This window comes from Onychostoma macrolepis, chromosome 16 (assembly GCF_012432095.1).
Source record: "Onychostoma macrolepis isolate SWU-2019 chromosome 16, ASM1243209v1, whole genome shotgun sequence".
Taxonomy (NCBI): domain Eukaryota; kingdom Metazoa; phylum Chordata; class Actinopteri; order Cypriniformes; family Cyprinidae; genus Onychostoma; species Onychostoma macrolepis.
The window spans coordinates 1,641,440-1,659,433 of record NC_081170.1 but is presented as its reverse complement, the minus strand read 5'-3'; the positions used below and the strand labels follow the sequence as shown (position 1 = coordinate 1,659,433).

Sequence of the window (17,994 nt, the reverse complement as noted above, 5' to 3'; positions counted from 1 at the left end):
GACAAAATTATAACATGAAAAGTCATAACTATGAGGTAAAATGTCGGAATTATGAGATGAAAAATCGAAATTATAACATCAAAGGTCATAATTATGAAGTAAAATGTCGAAATTATGACATTAAAGACGAAATTATAACATGAAAAGTCATAACTATGAGGTAAAATGTCGGAATTATGAGATGAAAAATCGAAATTATAACATCAAAGGTCATAATTATGAAGTAAAATGTCGAAATTATGAAATTAAAGACGAAATTATAACATGAAAAGTCATAACTACGAGGGAAAAAGTTAAAATTACGACAATAAAAGGTCAATATTATGAGATAAAGGGACAATTTTTAATTAAATTATTTTATTTTATTTTAAAAATACATATTCTCATAATTATGACTTTTTAATTCATAATTTAGACTTTTTATCTAATAATTTCGACTTTCTAAGCCATAATTCCGATGTTTTATCACGTAATTCTAACTTTTGATCTCATAATTAATTATGAATTATTGTGTCAATTTCGACCTTCTAAGTCATAATTTCAACTTGGTATGTCAATTCATCGTTTCTAGTCATGACTTATCAAAGTTTTAAAAAATTAAGCATTTATGAAAAATAATCATGGTGTTACTATAGTAAAACTGCATTCACCATGTTTTTTGGTTGTTTGTTTGTTTGTTTGTTGTCCTCATAAAACCTTTTGGCCCAAATTCATAAGATGATCTAGGTCAGCTCCTCTCATCCTGGTGTTTATGAGATTTTGTGGTTTTTAATACTTGTATAGAGAGCAATAGTATATTTTATGAGGAGCAATTCAATCCTTTTTCTGAAGGATAAGAATCACGAGTCGTGTTTCTCTGTAGCTCAAGACTCTCGACGCCACTTGAGGGTCATTGTAGGATTTATTCATGTATTCTTGCACCTGGTCCTCCTGAAAGATGAGAACACTGCAGCATCTCTGAAGAAACCCCCCAGGTGTGTTTAGAGCTCTTCCCAAACTAACACTGGACTGGATCAAGCAGAAAAGAGAATGAGGTTTAACTTCTTCTAATAGTTTGCCAGCCCTGTCTAACAACAAACAAAACAAGCAAATTAATAAAAGCGCACAAATTTTACAGAACCTTCATTTTTAATTGACTTTGGCAATTATTAGTAGATTTCATTTAGTAGATTACACTTTTATGAAAATATTTGCAGTTAAGGTGTCATTATGGGCTGAGTTTTTGTTGCACTTACACGTTTTGACCAGCAGGTGGCGTTTCGAGTGATTCGAATCAGTGAGTCATTTTTACTAAGAAACTGATTCAGACTTTGGTAAACTTTAGTTTCACCCACCATCACCAATCAGAATTATTATATTCGAGTAATATACGTTTTTAGCCTGAGAAAAGAGCAGTATTTATTGGAAAAGTTGCATTCATTATATTTATATAATTTATCTCCTTATTCCACTGCACAGATAGCTAGTGGAAGTGATGTGAGAATTAAAGTGCCACTATTATGGGTTATTAAAGGTTCATATTTTGGTTTTGTGAATCCCCAACAACAGGTTGACATGCATGCAAGGTCAAAAACACTTTCATTTTCTTATAATATGCATTTATTTCTACCTTATTTGCTCAACGACTCCCAAACGATTCACTCAACGATTCATTTTTCCAAACCCCTCCTTTGCGTGACGCTAATCTGCAGTGATTGGTCGATTTCATTTAGTGCTGATTTGTGTACAGCGTTACCCGGGAAACCGCTATTTTTAACGCTCCAACAGCGGCACCTAGTGGCAACAAGTGGGCGTGCAATATGCTAATATTTAATTTTGACGTCAACATGAAACGGCTTGGGATTCGTTTTAAAAAGGACTCGTTTCAATGATTCAGAGTCGACTCTTTCTTTTGAGAGACAATAACTTTATACACGGTGCACTTTCAGATTTAAAACTTTGTAGGATGTTTTCATTCACTGTGTTACACACTGCATGAAAGCTCATCTTCAAAAATCCATAATAGGGGCAAAAATGTGGTCATTAACTACACTGTAAAAAATTTTTTTTAAAAAGTTGAGCCAACTTAAAATTTTAAGGCAACCAGCTTCAGCAGATTTTTTTGTTTTCTCAACTTATTTTTGTAGGAGATTTTTGAATTGTCTCAACGTTTTGTTGTATAAACTTAAAACAAGTTGAGAAAACTCAAAAATCTGCTGAAGTTGGTTGCATTAAAATTTTAAGTTGGCTCAACTTTCTTTCTTTTTTTACAGTGTACTACTCTTTATCTTCATTACACAACAGTCTCACTAAAAATGTCAACGATTTAAAAAAAAAAAACTGATCCGAGATCAGGTATAAAAAAAAACTTGATTTTCGTAGTTTTACACGCGCTCTGAGCCACTGGTTCAAAACAACTGATTCGCAAAAGTTTCGATCGGTTATGATCGGACAATATTTGTCTGAGATGCAACTATTTGAAAATCTGGAATCTGAGAGTGCAAAAAAAATCAAAATATTGAGAAAATCACCTTTAAAGTTGTCCAAATGAAGTTCTTAGCAATGCATATTACTAATCAAATTACTAAAATTTTACTTAATGAATAATTATGATTGGTGATGGTGGGAAAAATGGGGCTGTATTGGAAAGAATTACTAATAGTTTTTACAATGGCACAAATTTTTTACAACTCACAATTTTCAAAACTGGTAGCTTACTTTTTTTTTTTTAAGTCCCTCATTCGATCCAGATATTAAATATTAGCAGTGGGGGAATCAATACACATATGAATCGCAATTCAGTCTTGTAGCAATTCGCATGGATTCACAAATTTCCAAAATCTATATAGTTAATATAATAAAAACAGCAACAGCAATGGAGGAAAAACAAATACATCCCGCCCCATTTTCAGCGAGGGCAAGCTTGGAAAAATATTATATTATATTTATTAGGAAGTTGTTAATAGGAAACACTGATTTCTTGAGTCCTGCTGTAGACTGGTGTGTTTTTGTATCGAAATACAGGTGCGTTTGATGTCCAGTGTGCACAGAAATGTAAGAATCGTGATTAAAATTGAAAAATCTTGAATTGATTTTTAATTGAATCGTGACTCAAAGAATCGATATGAATCGAATCGTCAGGTCAGGTAAATTCACTTTGCAGCCAATATATTGATAATTCTTTGCATGTGAATGAATATACAGGCCTGAGAATCATTTTATCTGCTAAAATTTCAATTCATGTGTGTTTTCTATCAGATGTTTAGAAGCTAAAGCAGATTTGCGAATTAATCTTTTGATAATCGGTCAAAATAGTCGATTGATTCGAACAGTTTGTTCGCACTGAATCGTTTGCAGCGGCTTCTCACAGCGTAATGGAAACGCGATATTTTATAAAACGGAAAACAAACAGTGTTGGATTAGGTGAATATTTATATGCAATCCATAGAAAACAAAACTTGTAAATGTCTAAGTTTGTTTGTCAACAACGAAGCAGCTCTTTATTGTGCGAACGATTCTGTGCTGCATTATTACATCCATTAATATCCAAAACAGTGTTAAAAGGAGTATCAAAATATGGGCATACTATACTATAAGGCCTAGAATTATGATTAAATGCGTCTGCATTGGTGAGACGTGTTTTTCTATACGAAGTTTCTATGCAATTGACTCTCATTGAGGTGAGAAATGAAAAGAAATGAAAAGTGTGTGAAAGAAACTAGAAAATGTCAGAAAGGGTGTGATTCTAAGCACATTAGAATTAGAATTTGAGGTATTGGTGAATTAATTCAGTCACAACGTGAATTTAATTGAAATATATGTGACCCTGCAGCACAAAAGCAGCACAGGTATATTTGTAGCAATAGCCAACAATACATTGTATGTGTCAAAATTATCCATTTTTCTTTTATGCCAAAAATCATTAGGATATCAAGATCATGTTCCATGAAGATATTTTGTAAGCTTCCTACCGTAAATATATCAAAACTTCATTTTTGATTAGTTATATGCATTGCTAAGAACTTCAATTGAACAACTTTAAAGGTGATTTCCTCAATATTTAGATTTTTTTGCACCCTCAGATTCCAGATTTTCAGCCAAATATTGTCCGATCCTAACAAACCACAGATCAATAGAAAGCTTATTTATTCAAAGAATTGACCTTTATGACTGGTTTTGTGGTCCAGGGTCACATACAGTGAGTGTTCACAAATAAAACACGAGGAGGAAGCTTTAGGAGAGGAAACGGGTTGAAATGTGAGCATGAGTCAGACGAGCACATGGTGAACCTTACAGTGCATGAAAGATGCTGAGCCAAATAATCATCAAATTAAATGACACAATTATCAATAAATAACAATTACTTTTTGATAAATATGACATAATATTACTTTAAAAAATAACTTTATATGCTTTTTAATTTTTATTAAATAAAGTGTCTAATTTTATTTTTTTGTGTGTGTGTGTGTGTATGCATGATGACTAAAAAGCATAAATCTTTTTTTCAGCTTTATCTGCTGCCTCTAACTCCTCCATAAACCGCAGTAAAGCGCATGCATTACTATAGTGAAGATGTTTGAGCAGGAGCGTCATGGAACAGCAGATCAGAGTTACGAAACATGCCAGACCTTCACTTCTGACTTCCTAAAAGACTGAAAAAGAGCAGAAAGTCCCTGGCGGCGTCTGTGTCTGACCGGCGCTCATGGCTCTGGACGCTCTGATCCGGCTCTTTACCTTCATGTCAGGTGAGTCGTGTTTACTGGATCTGCTCGATAAATCTGTGACATTAAATCTGCATGTGATCAGAATCACGATGCAAAGATCATTCATTTTCTCTGAGCATCATCTCCGTGTTTCATTCTGACGTACTCTCTGATCTCACATCATTCAGTGCACTTGAATGCATCAGTAATATATTAATGTGCATTTAAAATAAATGCATGGATGTAAATATGCATGTGCTCGTTCATACTCAGCCGCGTGACTTCCCTTTTCCATATTTTGATCCTGTTGTGAAATGCTCTGTTCTGTTAAAGATTTGTTTATTTAAGTTGTTTTTAGAGCATTTTTGGTAACACTTTAAAATAAGGTCTCATTAGTTAACGTTAGTTAATGCATTAATTAGCAATGAGCGATTTGATAACATTATCAATTTGTTAATGTTAGTTAATAAAAAAAATAACTGTTCATTGTTCATCTCAGGTCCATTAAATAATATTAACAGAGACAACTTTTCCTTTCAATAATGTGTTAGTAAATGTTGAATTGAGTATTTTTCGTTGTTTGTTCATGTTAATTTTAACTAAATTTATATTAAAACAGAAAATATATAAAAACTAATTCAAAATATTAATAAATATTATGTAGACATATTTAAAAATGACTAATAAAAATGACAAAAACACACAAAAAACTACTAAAACTTTAACTGAAATGAAAATTAAATGGGAAAATATAAAAAAAAATTATATTAACAGATTTGATTTTAATAATGTTTTAGTAAATGTTGGAACTAATAAAAGTGACAAAAACACAAAATTACTAAAAAGTTAAATGAAAATTAAAACTGAGTTCATGATGACTTTAACAAAATTAAAAATAAACATGTATTTAAAAATATCAAATTAAATAAACATTTTAATTTATTAAAATATTAATAAATATTATATAGATACATTTAAAAAACTAAAAATGACAAAAACACTAAAAAAATACTAAAACTTTAACTGAAATTAAAGTGAAAAGAGAAAATATGCTAAATTAATTATATTAATGGATACAAATTTCAACTTTAATAATGTATTAGTATTAACTATTTTTTCATTGTTAGTTCATTATTAGTTAATTTTAACTTTAATTAAATTTAAAATACAAATATAATTTTTTAAATATTAATAAATACTTTATAGACATTTAAAACAATTAAAATGAAATAAAAATAAAAAGAGAAAATATAAAAATAAAAACTAGTTAATAATATTAAAAGAGATTTTAATAATAGTAAATGTAGGAATTAAAATGAGCTAAGATTAATACAAAGTATTTTTCATGTTAATTAATGTAGTTAATTAATGTTAACATATGTGACCCTGCAGCACAGAAGCAGTCATAAGCAGCACAGGTGTATTTGTAGCAATATCCAACAATACATTATATGGGTAAAAATGATCAATTTTTCTTTTATGCCAAAAATCATTAGGATATTAAGTAAAGATCATGTTCCATGAAGATATTTTGTAAGTTTCATACCGTAAATATATTAAAACTTCATTTTTGATTAGTAATATGCATTGCTAAGAACTTCATTTGAACAACTTTAAAGGTGATTTTCTCAATATTCAGATTTTTTTGCTCCCTCAGATTCCAGATTTTCAAATATTGTCCGATCCTAACAAACCACACATCAATGGCTTATTTAATTAAAGCTTATTTATTCAGCTTTCAGATGATGCATAAATCTCAATTTCAAAAATTGACCCTTATGACTGCTTTTGTGGTCCAGGGTCTGCAGTGTTAGTGTATTATTTTAGGGAGATGATCCCAGTATAACACACTGTTCGCTGGTGTTTGTTGTAGCGTGTGTGTTTGGGACGAGTCCTGCCGTCTCTCTGTCTGTCCCGGACCGAGTGCTTGCTCTGGAGGGCTCGTGTCTCGTCATCCCCTGCTCCTTCAGACCGGACCCCGGCGCTCCGGCGATAGAGCTTCGTCTCGTCAGATCCTCCTCGCCGTTCTTCATGATGCTGCGGAGGCCGATCTTCAGCTCGGAGCGCGGCGACGCCATTCATCCCGACTTCAGAGAGAGAACGGTGCTCGCCGGGAACATCAGCGCCGGAGACTGCTCCATCAGCATCAGCAGCGTCCGCAGAGACGACCAGAACACCTACGAGCTGCAGGTCAGGGAGCGGGGTCAAAGGTCATGGCCCGCCGGCCGCAAGGTCAACATCAGCGTGACCGGTACGATGATGTCATTATCATTTACTAAAACCATAAAAAACATTACAAGTGTTACTTGAAATAAAATACCATTCTATTTTAAGAACTTGTTAACAACTTATTTTATTTGAACATAAAGGCCACATTTCAAATGTTCTTTTAGTTTAACTTGATGTAATAAAATAACTAAAGCTGATTAGAAATTAATAAAAACTACAGTATATATACATATTTTAAAATAGAAATTAAAAATACCAAAAGCTACAAATTTCTGTAACATTAAAATGGAAAATGGAAAAATAAACTAATTTAAAAATGATAAAAATTCTATAGATTTAAGAAAACTAATAATGACTAAAAAAACAATAGGGATAAAAAGAAAATTATTGAAAACATTAATAAAAACTGTATAGACATTAAAAAATTAAAAATGGCAAAAACATTTCTAAAATTGTAACTGAAATAAATTAAAATGTAAACTGAGCATTTAAAAATAAAAACTTATTGAAAATATTAATAAAAACTACAGACATTTTTAAAACTAATACAAATTACAAAAACACAACAAAATATACAAAATGATAATCTAATTCAAAATAATAACAGACATTTAAAAAATAACAAACAACAAAATTTCTGAAACTTTAAAATGAAAATTAAAACAGCAAATGTAAAAATGAAAAATAATTCACAATATTAATAAAAATATAGACAAATATAAATTTGTTTTAATTATAAATTTTAAAAAAAGATTAATTAGTAAAAAAGAAATAAATAAAAAAATGACTACAATGCACAACAAAATAACTAAAACTTTAAAATTAAAATGGAAAATAAAACAAAAACTAATTCAAAATATTAAAAATGTAAAAATTCCAAAAATAAAATTTCTAAAACTTTACCTAAAATGACAATGTGAAATATAAAGATAAAAGCTAATTCTAAATATGAATAAAACTGTAATAGTCCAGTAATGATTGTGAAACAGCACTGATGTTGGTGTTGGAGGTGTTTATATGTGTGTGTGTGTGTGTTGATGGTCAGGTTCTCCGGAGCCGCCGGAGCTGTCGGACCCGGGGCCGGTGACGGAGGGCCAGAGGCTGGTGTTGAACTGCTCGGCGCGGGTCAGCTGTCCGTCGGATCGGCCCCGTCTGCGCTGGAGCTGGGAGCGCATCGATCCGGACGCAGACACGGAGCTGCAGCCGGACGCCGGTCAGTCTCTGGAGCTGCGGTCCAGCCTCAGCTTCACCGTCCGGCCGAACGCAAAGCCCAGAGTCCGCTGTGAGCTGGAGTATCCTGACCGCCGCAGATCCTCGGCCACACGCCAGATCCTCGTCCGCTGTGAGTAAAAACACTCAGACATTCAGTGAGAAGCTGCATCAGAACAGCAGTTAAAAACCTTCAAACGCAGCATCTGAAAACCTCACCTCAAAATGACAAAGCTGCTCATTTTCAAACCTTTTTATTTACAGAAACCACGAGTGGCAATTTAAGTCTGTTTAATTAAATATATAAATGTTTATATTAATATTAAAGGTTTAATTTCCAGTGATATTGAATTAATTTAATAATAAATCATTAAAATAATTGGTTACACTTTATTTTGATAGAAATAATTAAGTGCAATAATTCCAGAAGTTTCAATAACTGAATGTTTTTCAGGGTTTAGGCTTTTTTTACCAATGAATTTCCATGATTTAATTATTTTTTATTATTTAAATTAATTTTTATTATTTAAATATATTTACTCATAATATAAATAATACATACAATTATTACATTTACATTTAATTGTAATAATACAATTAAAATAATTAAATTGCAGAAGTTTTAATAACTGGATATTTGTCAGTGTTTGAATTTTGTGACTATATTTAATTATTTTGTTATTTATTAAATTATTTGATTATATTTTACTATTTTTGTTTATATTTTGCCTGTAGCAATTTCAATATTTTTAATAATAAATGTAATAAACTAATAAATAAATAATGAAAATATTTACATTCCAGGAGTTTTAATAACAGAATGTTCTTCAGTGTTTATTTACCAATGAATTGCCACGATGTTTGTAGTTAATTGTGGCTATATTTAATTATTTTAATTATTGAAATATATTTTATAATTATTTTAATTATTGAAATATATTTTATAATTATTTTAATTATTGAAATATATTTTATAATTATTTTAATTATTGAAATATATTTTATAATTATTTTAAAGATTTTTTCGCAGACAGATAGCAATTTCAATAAATTTGCTAATAATATAAATAAAAATATAATTAAATTATTATAAATGATACTAATACTAATAATATTTAATTAAAATAATAAAACTAAATAATTATACAGTATTAATAATAAAACAATATTAAAATTAATAAATAATACAATTAAAATAATTACATTCTGGAAGCTTTAACAACTGAATGTTCTTCAGGGTGTACATTTTACTTCCAATGAATAAAAAAAAAATTTTTTTTTGCATTAATTTCCAAGATTTTTCTTAAAAATCTCTCATATATCCAGGTTTTCCAGAACCATGAGAATCTGAAGTGAAAATAAGGGAAGGAATTAAGATCTATGATATCAGTTTGCATCTTGATTTGTAGTAGTTTTAGTTGTGATTTCAGGTCATTGAGTGTAACGCTGGTGTTTGTGTTCTCTGTCTCAGTTCCTCCTCGAGACGTCTGGGTCCAGGTTCTGAGCGCTTCGGTGCGTCTCGGAGGAAACGCTCTGCTGCTGTGTTCCTGTAAAGCCGACCCGCCGGTCTCTGAGTATCAGTGGTGGAGCGTGGAGTCGGGAAACACACAGATCCTGGCCAAACGCTCGTCAACCGTCCGCATCTATAACATCAGCCGAGACACACGCGTCCAGTGCAGCGCTGCAAACCGTCTGGGACGAGCCTCGTCTCTCGCCACGCGTCTCAGCGTTCTGTGTGAGTCCATCAAACACGCTTCAGACCCGCAACACAGGAGACAACTTTGTGTTTGCATTTGAAAAAGTTTGCATTTTTTTAAGGGGAACACAAAGCATTGCTGTCAAATGATTAATCGCATCCAAAATAAAAGTTTTTGTTTGCATAATGTACAGTAAGTGTACTGTGTATATTTATTACGTATATATAAATACAAACACATGCATGTATATATTTAAGAAAAATATGTTTATATTTTAAATATATTTATATATAATATAAAATATAAGAATGTAAATGTTTTCAAAATATGTGCATTCTGATTCTCTGCAGACGCTCCGGTGATCGTGTCCCGCTCCTCCTGTGTTTGGGACGGGACGCTGCTGTCCTGCTGCTGTATCGTGGACTCGAACCCTCGGCCAGCCGTCACCTGGAGTGTGAACGGGACGCAGCCGCCGGACGGATTTAACGCCTCGTTTTCTTACGTGAACGAGACGCTGACGGCGACGCTGCGCGGGATCTCAGACGCTCCGCAGCCGGTCGAGTGTCACGCGGTCAGCGGTCTGGGAAACCACTCGCTCCTGCTGTTCGAGCCTCGCCACGGTACTCGTATTTTATAAATATCGTTTACAATGTTTAAATATTTAATTACTAATTTTTAAAAAGTTTGCATATACCAATTTAATTATTTTAATTATTTATAATTATTTTATTTTATTATTATTATTATTATAAATATCATTTGTAGTATTTACATATTAAAGTAGTATTTTTTTTAAAGTTAGCATATTCCAATTTAATTATTTATAATTATTTTATGTAATTATTTTAATTAAATATAATTTTTATAAATATAATTTATACACATGTTTGCATATTCTGTATATATATTCTTATTTCATTATTTATAATTATTTTATTTATTTATTTTAAATTTAATTATTATAAATAGTATTTGTACTTGTAGTATTTATGTAATTGTTTAATTATTTTAATTACTTTTTATTTGCATAGTTTATATGCATATTTCAATTTTATTATCATTATTTTATTTATTTATTTGAAATAAAATTATTATAAATAGAACTTGTAGTATGTATATAACTGTTTAATTATTTAATAACTTTTTATTTGCATAGTCTATATGCATATTTCAATTTTATTATTTCAATGACCATTTATTATTATTAAGTTGGCTTGAGAAAGTATGAAACTCTCCATTCATTCTTTATCTAACACACACACACACACACACACACACACGCACACAAGAAATAGACAGAAAATGTGAAGATTGAAAGAGTAATTGTAAAACATTTATACATTTTAATCATTCAAATAATATTTCATTTTCTTTGTTTACTTCTCATCTATACATTAATGCTGTGTTTTGGGAGATATGAAGTACTTTTGTACCTGTTTACCATAAAAATCCTCAACTACACCATTAGCTTGCATGTGAAATATTACGTTTTTATGAATAAATCTCTTAAATGATGATCTAAATTTAATTTAAACTGTTTCTGGATATTGATCTAGGTGTTAGGTGTACAATACTGCCATCTGGTGGTTAGACAAAAACTTGTAGAAATCACAGATTTTGAAAGAATAGTGTAATGACCATATATATCCAGCAGAGGCCCATAGAGAGCCATTCATTTTTCTGGAAGTGGTCAACTGCTCCTCTCACAACTTTTATGATATATATATTTGTAATTATATATTAAAACATTATAAAATACATTAAAAACAGTATTTTTCCCAAAGGTTAGAATTAGTTTTTGTTTGTTTCATGTATTTTGAAGTGCTCGCTTTTGCAATAATGCCACAAAAAACTTTTTTTTTTTTTACATAAATGTAAATAAAATCAAAATGAAGAAAAAAAAAAACTAAACTAAAAACAACAACTGCAATAAGCAGATATGAATGGTGAGTATGTGTGTAAGAGAGTGTGTGTGTACGTACGTGAGTGAGTATGCTCGTTCCACATTGCATTTGTGCTCTAGTATCAGGCTTTGATTTTGTTGTGTGGACATTTTCAGATTTATGCAGAATTTATTGATTTTATTTGCCAATTTCTATAAAAATGCTCTTTGTTGCAGTCACACGTGTGTTTTTGTATGTGTGTGCGCACGCGTCTTTTCTACATTGCATTTGTGCTCTAGTACCAGGCCTTCATTTCTGTGTGAAAATTTTCAGACCTATGCTGGATTTATTATTATTTTTGACAAATTAAAAAATATATATATAGATTTTTTGTATTTCCCATTCATTTTCAATTTTCAAAGACCATATTAGTAAAAAAAAATAATAATACATACCTTCAGAACAACCGAATCAAGCCCTTTTTTTTTATTTTTTTTTTATGTGAATACAGATAGAAAATGTTGAAAAGTCACAAAATCTTATTCCACTGAGATGAAGGGAAACATTTTTAACTAAAGAAAGTTGATTGGGGTCATACTGAACTCAATACTATCTATCTATCTATGTGTCAAACTTTAAGCTTTTAAAACTACTTTAAACTTCAAACTATTTCAGACTGAAACCCATAAAACTTAAAACTTTTAACATTTTTCAAACTTAAAACTTTTTAAACTTCTTAAACTTTTTAAACTTCTTAAACTTTTTAAACTTCTTAAACTTTTTAAACTTCTTAAACTTTTTAAAACTTTCTGGTCCGTCTTTCTCAAGTTAACTTAAAGTTTGTCTCGACAAACTTTTCTATCTAGTTATTATTATTATTATTATTATAAATATAATTTATAATATTTACATTAATATTTTTATATTTAATTACGAATTTTTAAAATGCTCATCCCAATTTCATTATTTTAATTATATTTTTATCTAAATATTTGAATTAAATATTAGTAATATTATAAATATAATTTATAATATCTACATAATTGTTACAGTTTTAAATTACTTTTTTTCAAGTTTGCATATTCCACAAGCAGATTCCAGTTTCATTATTTTAATTATTTATAATTATTTTATTTTATTATTATTATTATTATAAATATCATTTGTAGTATTTACATATTAAAGTAGTATTTTTTTTAAAGTTAGCATATTCCAATTTAATTATTTATAATTATTTTATGTAATTATTTTAATTAAATATAATTTTTATAAATATAATTTATACACATGTTTGCATATTCTGTATATATATTCTTATTTCATTATTTATAATTATTTTATTTATTTATTTTAAATTTAATTATTATAAATAGTATTTGTACTTGTAGTATTTATGTAATTGTTTAATTATTTTAATTACTTTTTATTTGCATAGTTTATATGCATATTTCAATTTTATTATCATTATTTTATTTATTTATTTGAAATAAAATTATTATAAATAGAACTTGTAGTATGTATATAACTGTTTAATTATTTAATAACTTTTTATTTGCATAGTCTATATGCATATTTCAATTTTATTATTTCAATGACCATTTATTATTATTAAGTTGGCTTGAGAAAGTATGAAACTCTCCATTCATTCTTTATCTAACACACACACACACACACACACACACACACACACGCACACAAGAAATAGACAGAAAATGTGAAGATTGAAAGAGTAATTGTAAAACATTTATACATTTTTAATCATTCAAATAATATTTCATTTTCTTTGTTTACTTCTCATCTATACATTAATGCTGTGTTTTGGGAGATATGAAGTACTTTTGTACCTGTTTACCACAAAAATCCTCAACTACACCATTAGCTTGCATGTGAAATATTACGTTTTTATGAATAAATCTCTTAAATGATGATCTAAATTTAATTTAAACTGTTTCTGGATATTGATCTAGGTGTTAGGTGTACAATACTGCCATCTGGTGGTTAGAGAAAAACTTGTAGAAATCACAGATTTTGAAAGAATAGTGTAATGACCATATATATCCAGCAGAGGCCCATAGAGAGCCATTCATTTTTCTGGAAGTGGTCAACTGCTCCTCTTACAACTTTTATGATATATATATTTGTAATTATATATTAAAACATTATAAAATACATTAAAACAGTATTTTTCCCAAAGGTTAGAATTAGTTTTTGTTTGTTTCATGTATGTATGTGTGCTCGCTTTTGCAATAATGCCACAAAAACTTTTTTTTTTTTACATAAATGTAAATAAAATCAAAATGAAGAAAAAAAACTAAACTAAAACAACAACTGCAATAAGCAGATATGAATGGTGAGTATGTGTGTAAGAGAGAGTGTGTGTACGTACGTGAGTGAGTATGCTCGTTCCACATTGCATTTGTGCTCTAGTATCAGGCTTTGATTTTGTTGTGTGGACATTTTCAGATTTATGCAGAATTTATTGATTTTATTTGCCAATTTCTATAAAAATGCTCTTTGTTGCAGTCACACGTGTGTTTTTGTATGTGTGTGCGCGCGCGTGTTTTCTACATTGCATTTGTGCTCTAGTACCAGGCCTTCATTTCTGTGTGAAAATTTTCAGACCTATGCTGGATTTATTATTATTTTTTGACAAATTAAAAAATATATATATATAGATTTTTTTGTATTTCCCATTCATTTTCAATTTTCAAAGACCATATTAGTAAAAAAAAATAATAATAATACATACCTTCAGAACAACCGAATCAAGCCCTTTTTTTTTTATTTTTTATTTTTTTATGTGAATAAAGAATGGAAAATGTTGAAAAGTCACAAAATCTTATTCCACTGAGATGAAGGGAAACATTTTTTAACTAAAGAAAGTTGATTGGGGTCATACTGAACTCAATACTATCTATCTATCTATGTGTCAAACTTTAAGCTTTTAAAACTACTTTAAACTTCAAACTATTTCAGACTGAAACCCATAAAACTTAAAACTTTTAACATTTTTCAAACTTAAACTTTTTAAACTTCTTAAGCTTTTTTAAAACTTTTCAAACTTTTCAAACTTTTCAAACTTTTCAAACTTTTCAAACTTTTCAAACTTTTCAAACTTTTCAAACTTTTTAAACTTTCTGGTCCGTCTTTCTCAAGCCAACTTAAAGTTTGTCTCGACAAACTTTTCTATCTAGTTATTATTATTATTATTATTATAAATATAATTTATAATATTTACATTAATATTTTTATATTTAATTACGAATTTTTAAAATGCTCATCCCAATTTCATTATTTTAATTATATTTTTTATCTAAATATTTGAATTAAATATTAGTAATATTATAAATATAATTTATAATATCTACATAATTGTTACAGTTTTAAATTACTTTTTTTTCAAGTTTGCATATTCCACAAGCAGATTCCAGTTTCATTATTTTTAATTATTTATAATTATTTTAATTACATATATAACTTATAATATTTACATAAATGTTTAAATATTTAATTACTGATTTAAAAATGTTTGCATGTTCCATCTGTTCTTATGTGACTGTGAGATGCATTATAATGCTGAAGGTGTTGTTTTTGGTGCAGATGATCTGTTGTGGACTGTGATCCCGACGGCAGGTGCTGTGCTTCTGCTGCTGTTTCTGCTGCTGTTTTTCTGCTGCTGCTGCAGGACGAAGCGACGGTAAGATGCTCCTCACTCTCGAGCTCATCTCTGTCTGTCAGTGTAATATCATCTGAGCCGGTTTCTTGTTGTGAAGGAGACGCGTCATGACCTACAGGCCTCCAGACGTCTATCAGGAGCGAATGCCGCTCTACATTAACTGCAGCGAAGTCACAAACGTCTACAGCAACGGCAGCTATCAGCTCATCTATCAGAACTGCACTCCGCTCTTCGTACGCAGCAAGCAGGTGCATTAAAGGGCTCAAACATTTTTAAACATTTTTAAAAACTTTTTTTTTTACATTTTAAATGTGTGATTTTTTCTTGTTTAATTAAGAATTTAAGATTTTTTAAATTTTTATATTTATTTGGATTTTTTTGTTTGTTTGTTTTGAATTTATTTATTTATGCAAACTTTTATTATTTATTAAAAGCCTGAATTGTAAAAAGAATGTTATGTGGAAGTCATGGGGAAAATAAAATAAATACAATAATAATAATATTAATAATGATAATAATAATATATATACTAATATACTAATATGATATACTAATAATAATAACAAATCATTTTTAATTTAATTTTTATTTTAATTTTAATTTTTTTTTGTTTTTTTAAGTTCTATTTTTTTAATTAAAATTTTTTTTTCTTTACATTTTTCATTGGATTTTTTTTGTTTATTTTTATTACAAAATTTTATTATTTATTAAAAGCCTGAATTGTTAAAAGAAGTTTAAGAAGTTTCCCCATGTGAAAGTCATGGGGAAAAAATTAAGAAATTAAATAATAATAATAATAATAATAAGTTTTAATTAATTAAGAATTTTTTTATTTGGATTTTTTTCCTTTCAATTTTATATTTGTATTTGTATTTGTATTATTTTTTTTTTTTGATACCCTAAAATATGTTATGTGGAGGTCATGGGGAAAAGTAAATAAACATTCTTTTAAATTTTTATGTTTTTTTTTTTTTCAAATTATTAAAAATTGTTTTTAAGTATTTATTTATTTTATTTATTTATTTCATTTCTAATTTGGATTTTTTTTTTTTTTACTTATTCCTAAAAGTCCAACATGTCTTGGGTAAAAATAAATAATGAACTTCTTCAAACAACAACAGCTAGAAATATGTCAACAATCTTAGCGCTGCCATCAGTATTAATGAGAGGAATGTGAAAGAATGAAGCTGAAATGCATCCGTCTGTGTTTCAGACGTATAAGAGACAGAGACGAGGAGCGAGACGCCAGCGAGTGATCCCCGTCACTGCAGACTCCGACACGGCCATCTATGTGGAGGTCATCTGATCATATGTGTGTGTGTGAGTGTGTGTGTGTGTGTGTGTGTGTTCATCTTCACTGAGAACGAAACACCTGGGTTGTTATTCCTGTATCAACTCACCTCCAGAAATAAAGAAATAAAGTCAACTGTGTTTGGCATCTCAAGATGCAGTGATTCATGTGGGATCTTTAATATTTTATTTTATTTTAATTTTAATTTTTACTTTTTTTTACTTTTTATTTCCAGTATTTTTTTTGTTTTTATTTTATTATGCTATTATAGTTTTTATTATAATTTGTAGAGTAACTGTGTGTACAAAGTGTAACTTTGTAGTCTTTTTTATGTCTGTATAGTTTTTATTCATTTCTATTTCAGTTTTACTTATTTTATTACTCCAAGTTAAACTAAATTAAAATGAGACATGTTTGCTTAAAAAAAAATTATATAAAAATATTTTCTTTGTTTTTATATTTTATTTTAATCCAGTTAATGTTTTTCAGGGTTATTATAGTTGACTAAAAATAAAAATAAAACAATAAAAAATATAAATAAACATTAATTGAAATAAAATAAAATGTACAACTTTTTTCAGCTAGTTGCCAAGAGAACATTTCTCATTTTAATTTAATTTATAACAACAAATAAATTAATAAATAAAAATAAAAATAGCTTAATCTAAAACTGAAATAAAAACAAATAAAAACTATGCAGACATACATAAAACAACAAAATATACACAAATAAAATTAAAACAAAAATATGAAAAAAACAAGAATTCAATATATGAATAAAAACTATAATAGTATCTCAATGAAAAGAAAATAACATTTATTTATTTTTTGAATAATGAAAATAGGTTTTTTATGGTTTAAGTTTTCATTTTAGCTTTGTTAACTAACAATGCAATCTGAAATTCATAAAAGGCATGTTACTTTTATAATTTTGTTATGTATGCAATAATAATTATTGACAGTTTTTAGATGCAATAGTTGAATGAATAGTTGAATGACAATGTTAATTAAATTACTTACCAGCTATGCTGAATTTATATAAACTAATGTCAGTCATAAATCATTTTTGCCAAGAAAATATGCCTTAAACATTACTAATAACTGACATTATTGTACCTTATGAATAAGTAACTGAATAGACATAAATTAGCTTACATAAAGTCCTTATGTTGTGTTTTATTTGCAGATCATTCACTCATTTCAGCTCATTTTCATCAACACTGAGCTACAGAAAGTCAGATTTCAGAGTTATAAAGAATTTCCCTTGACACGCGCTCGTTAAAGTCAGTCATGAGAATTCTTTGCATTTCCATCAATGAAAGTTCAT

General features: G+C 28.9%; 1 protein-coding gene across 1 annotated transcript; it reads left to right on the top strand.

The window, feature by feature from the left end:
- The first annotated feature begins 862 nt into the window (after nt 1–862).
- On the top strand, nt 863–16,807 carry LOC131522174 (myelin-associated glycoprotein). The gene is made up of 9 exons (XM_058747477.1): nt 863–974; nt 4,488–4,724; nt 6,556–6,933; nt 7,957–8,253; nt 9,592–9,855; nt 10,168–10,437; nt 15,301–15,397; nt 15,474–15,624; nt 16,590–16,807. Exons 2-9 carry the CDS (start codon nt 4,682–4,684, stop codon nt 16,680–16,682), a joined length of 1,593 nt encoding a protein of 530 aa, XP_058603460.1. The 5' UTR covers nt 863–974; nt 4,488–4,681; the 3' UTR covers nt 16,683–16,807.
- Nucleotides 16,808–17,994: the final 1,187 nt, after the last annotated feature.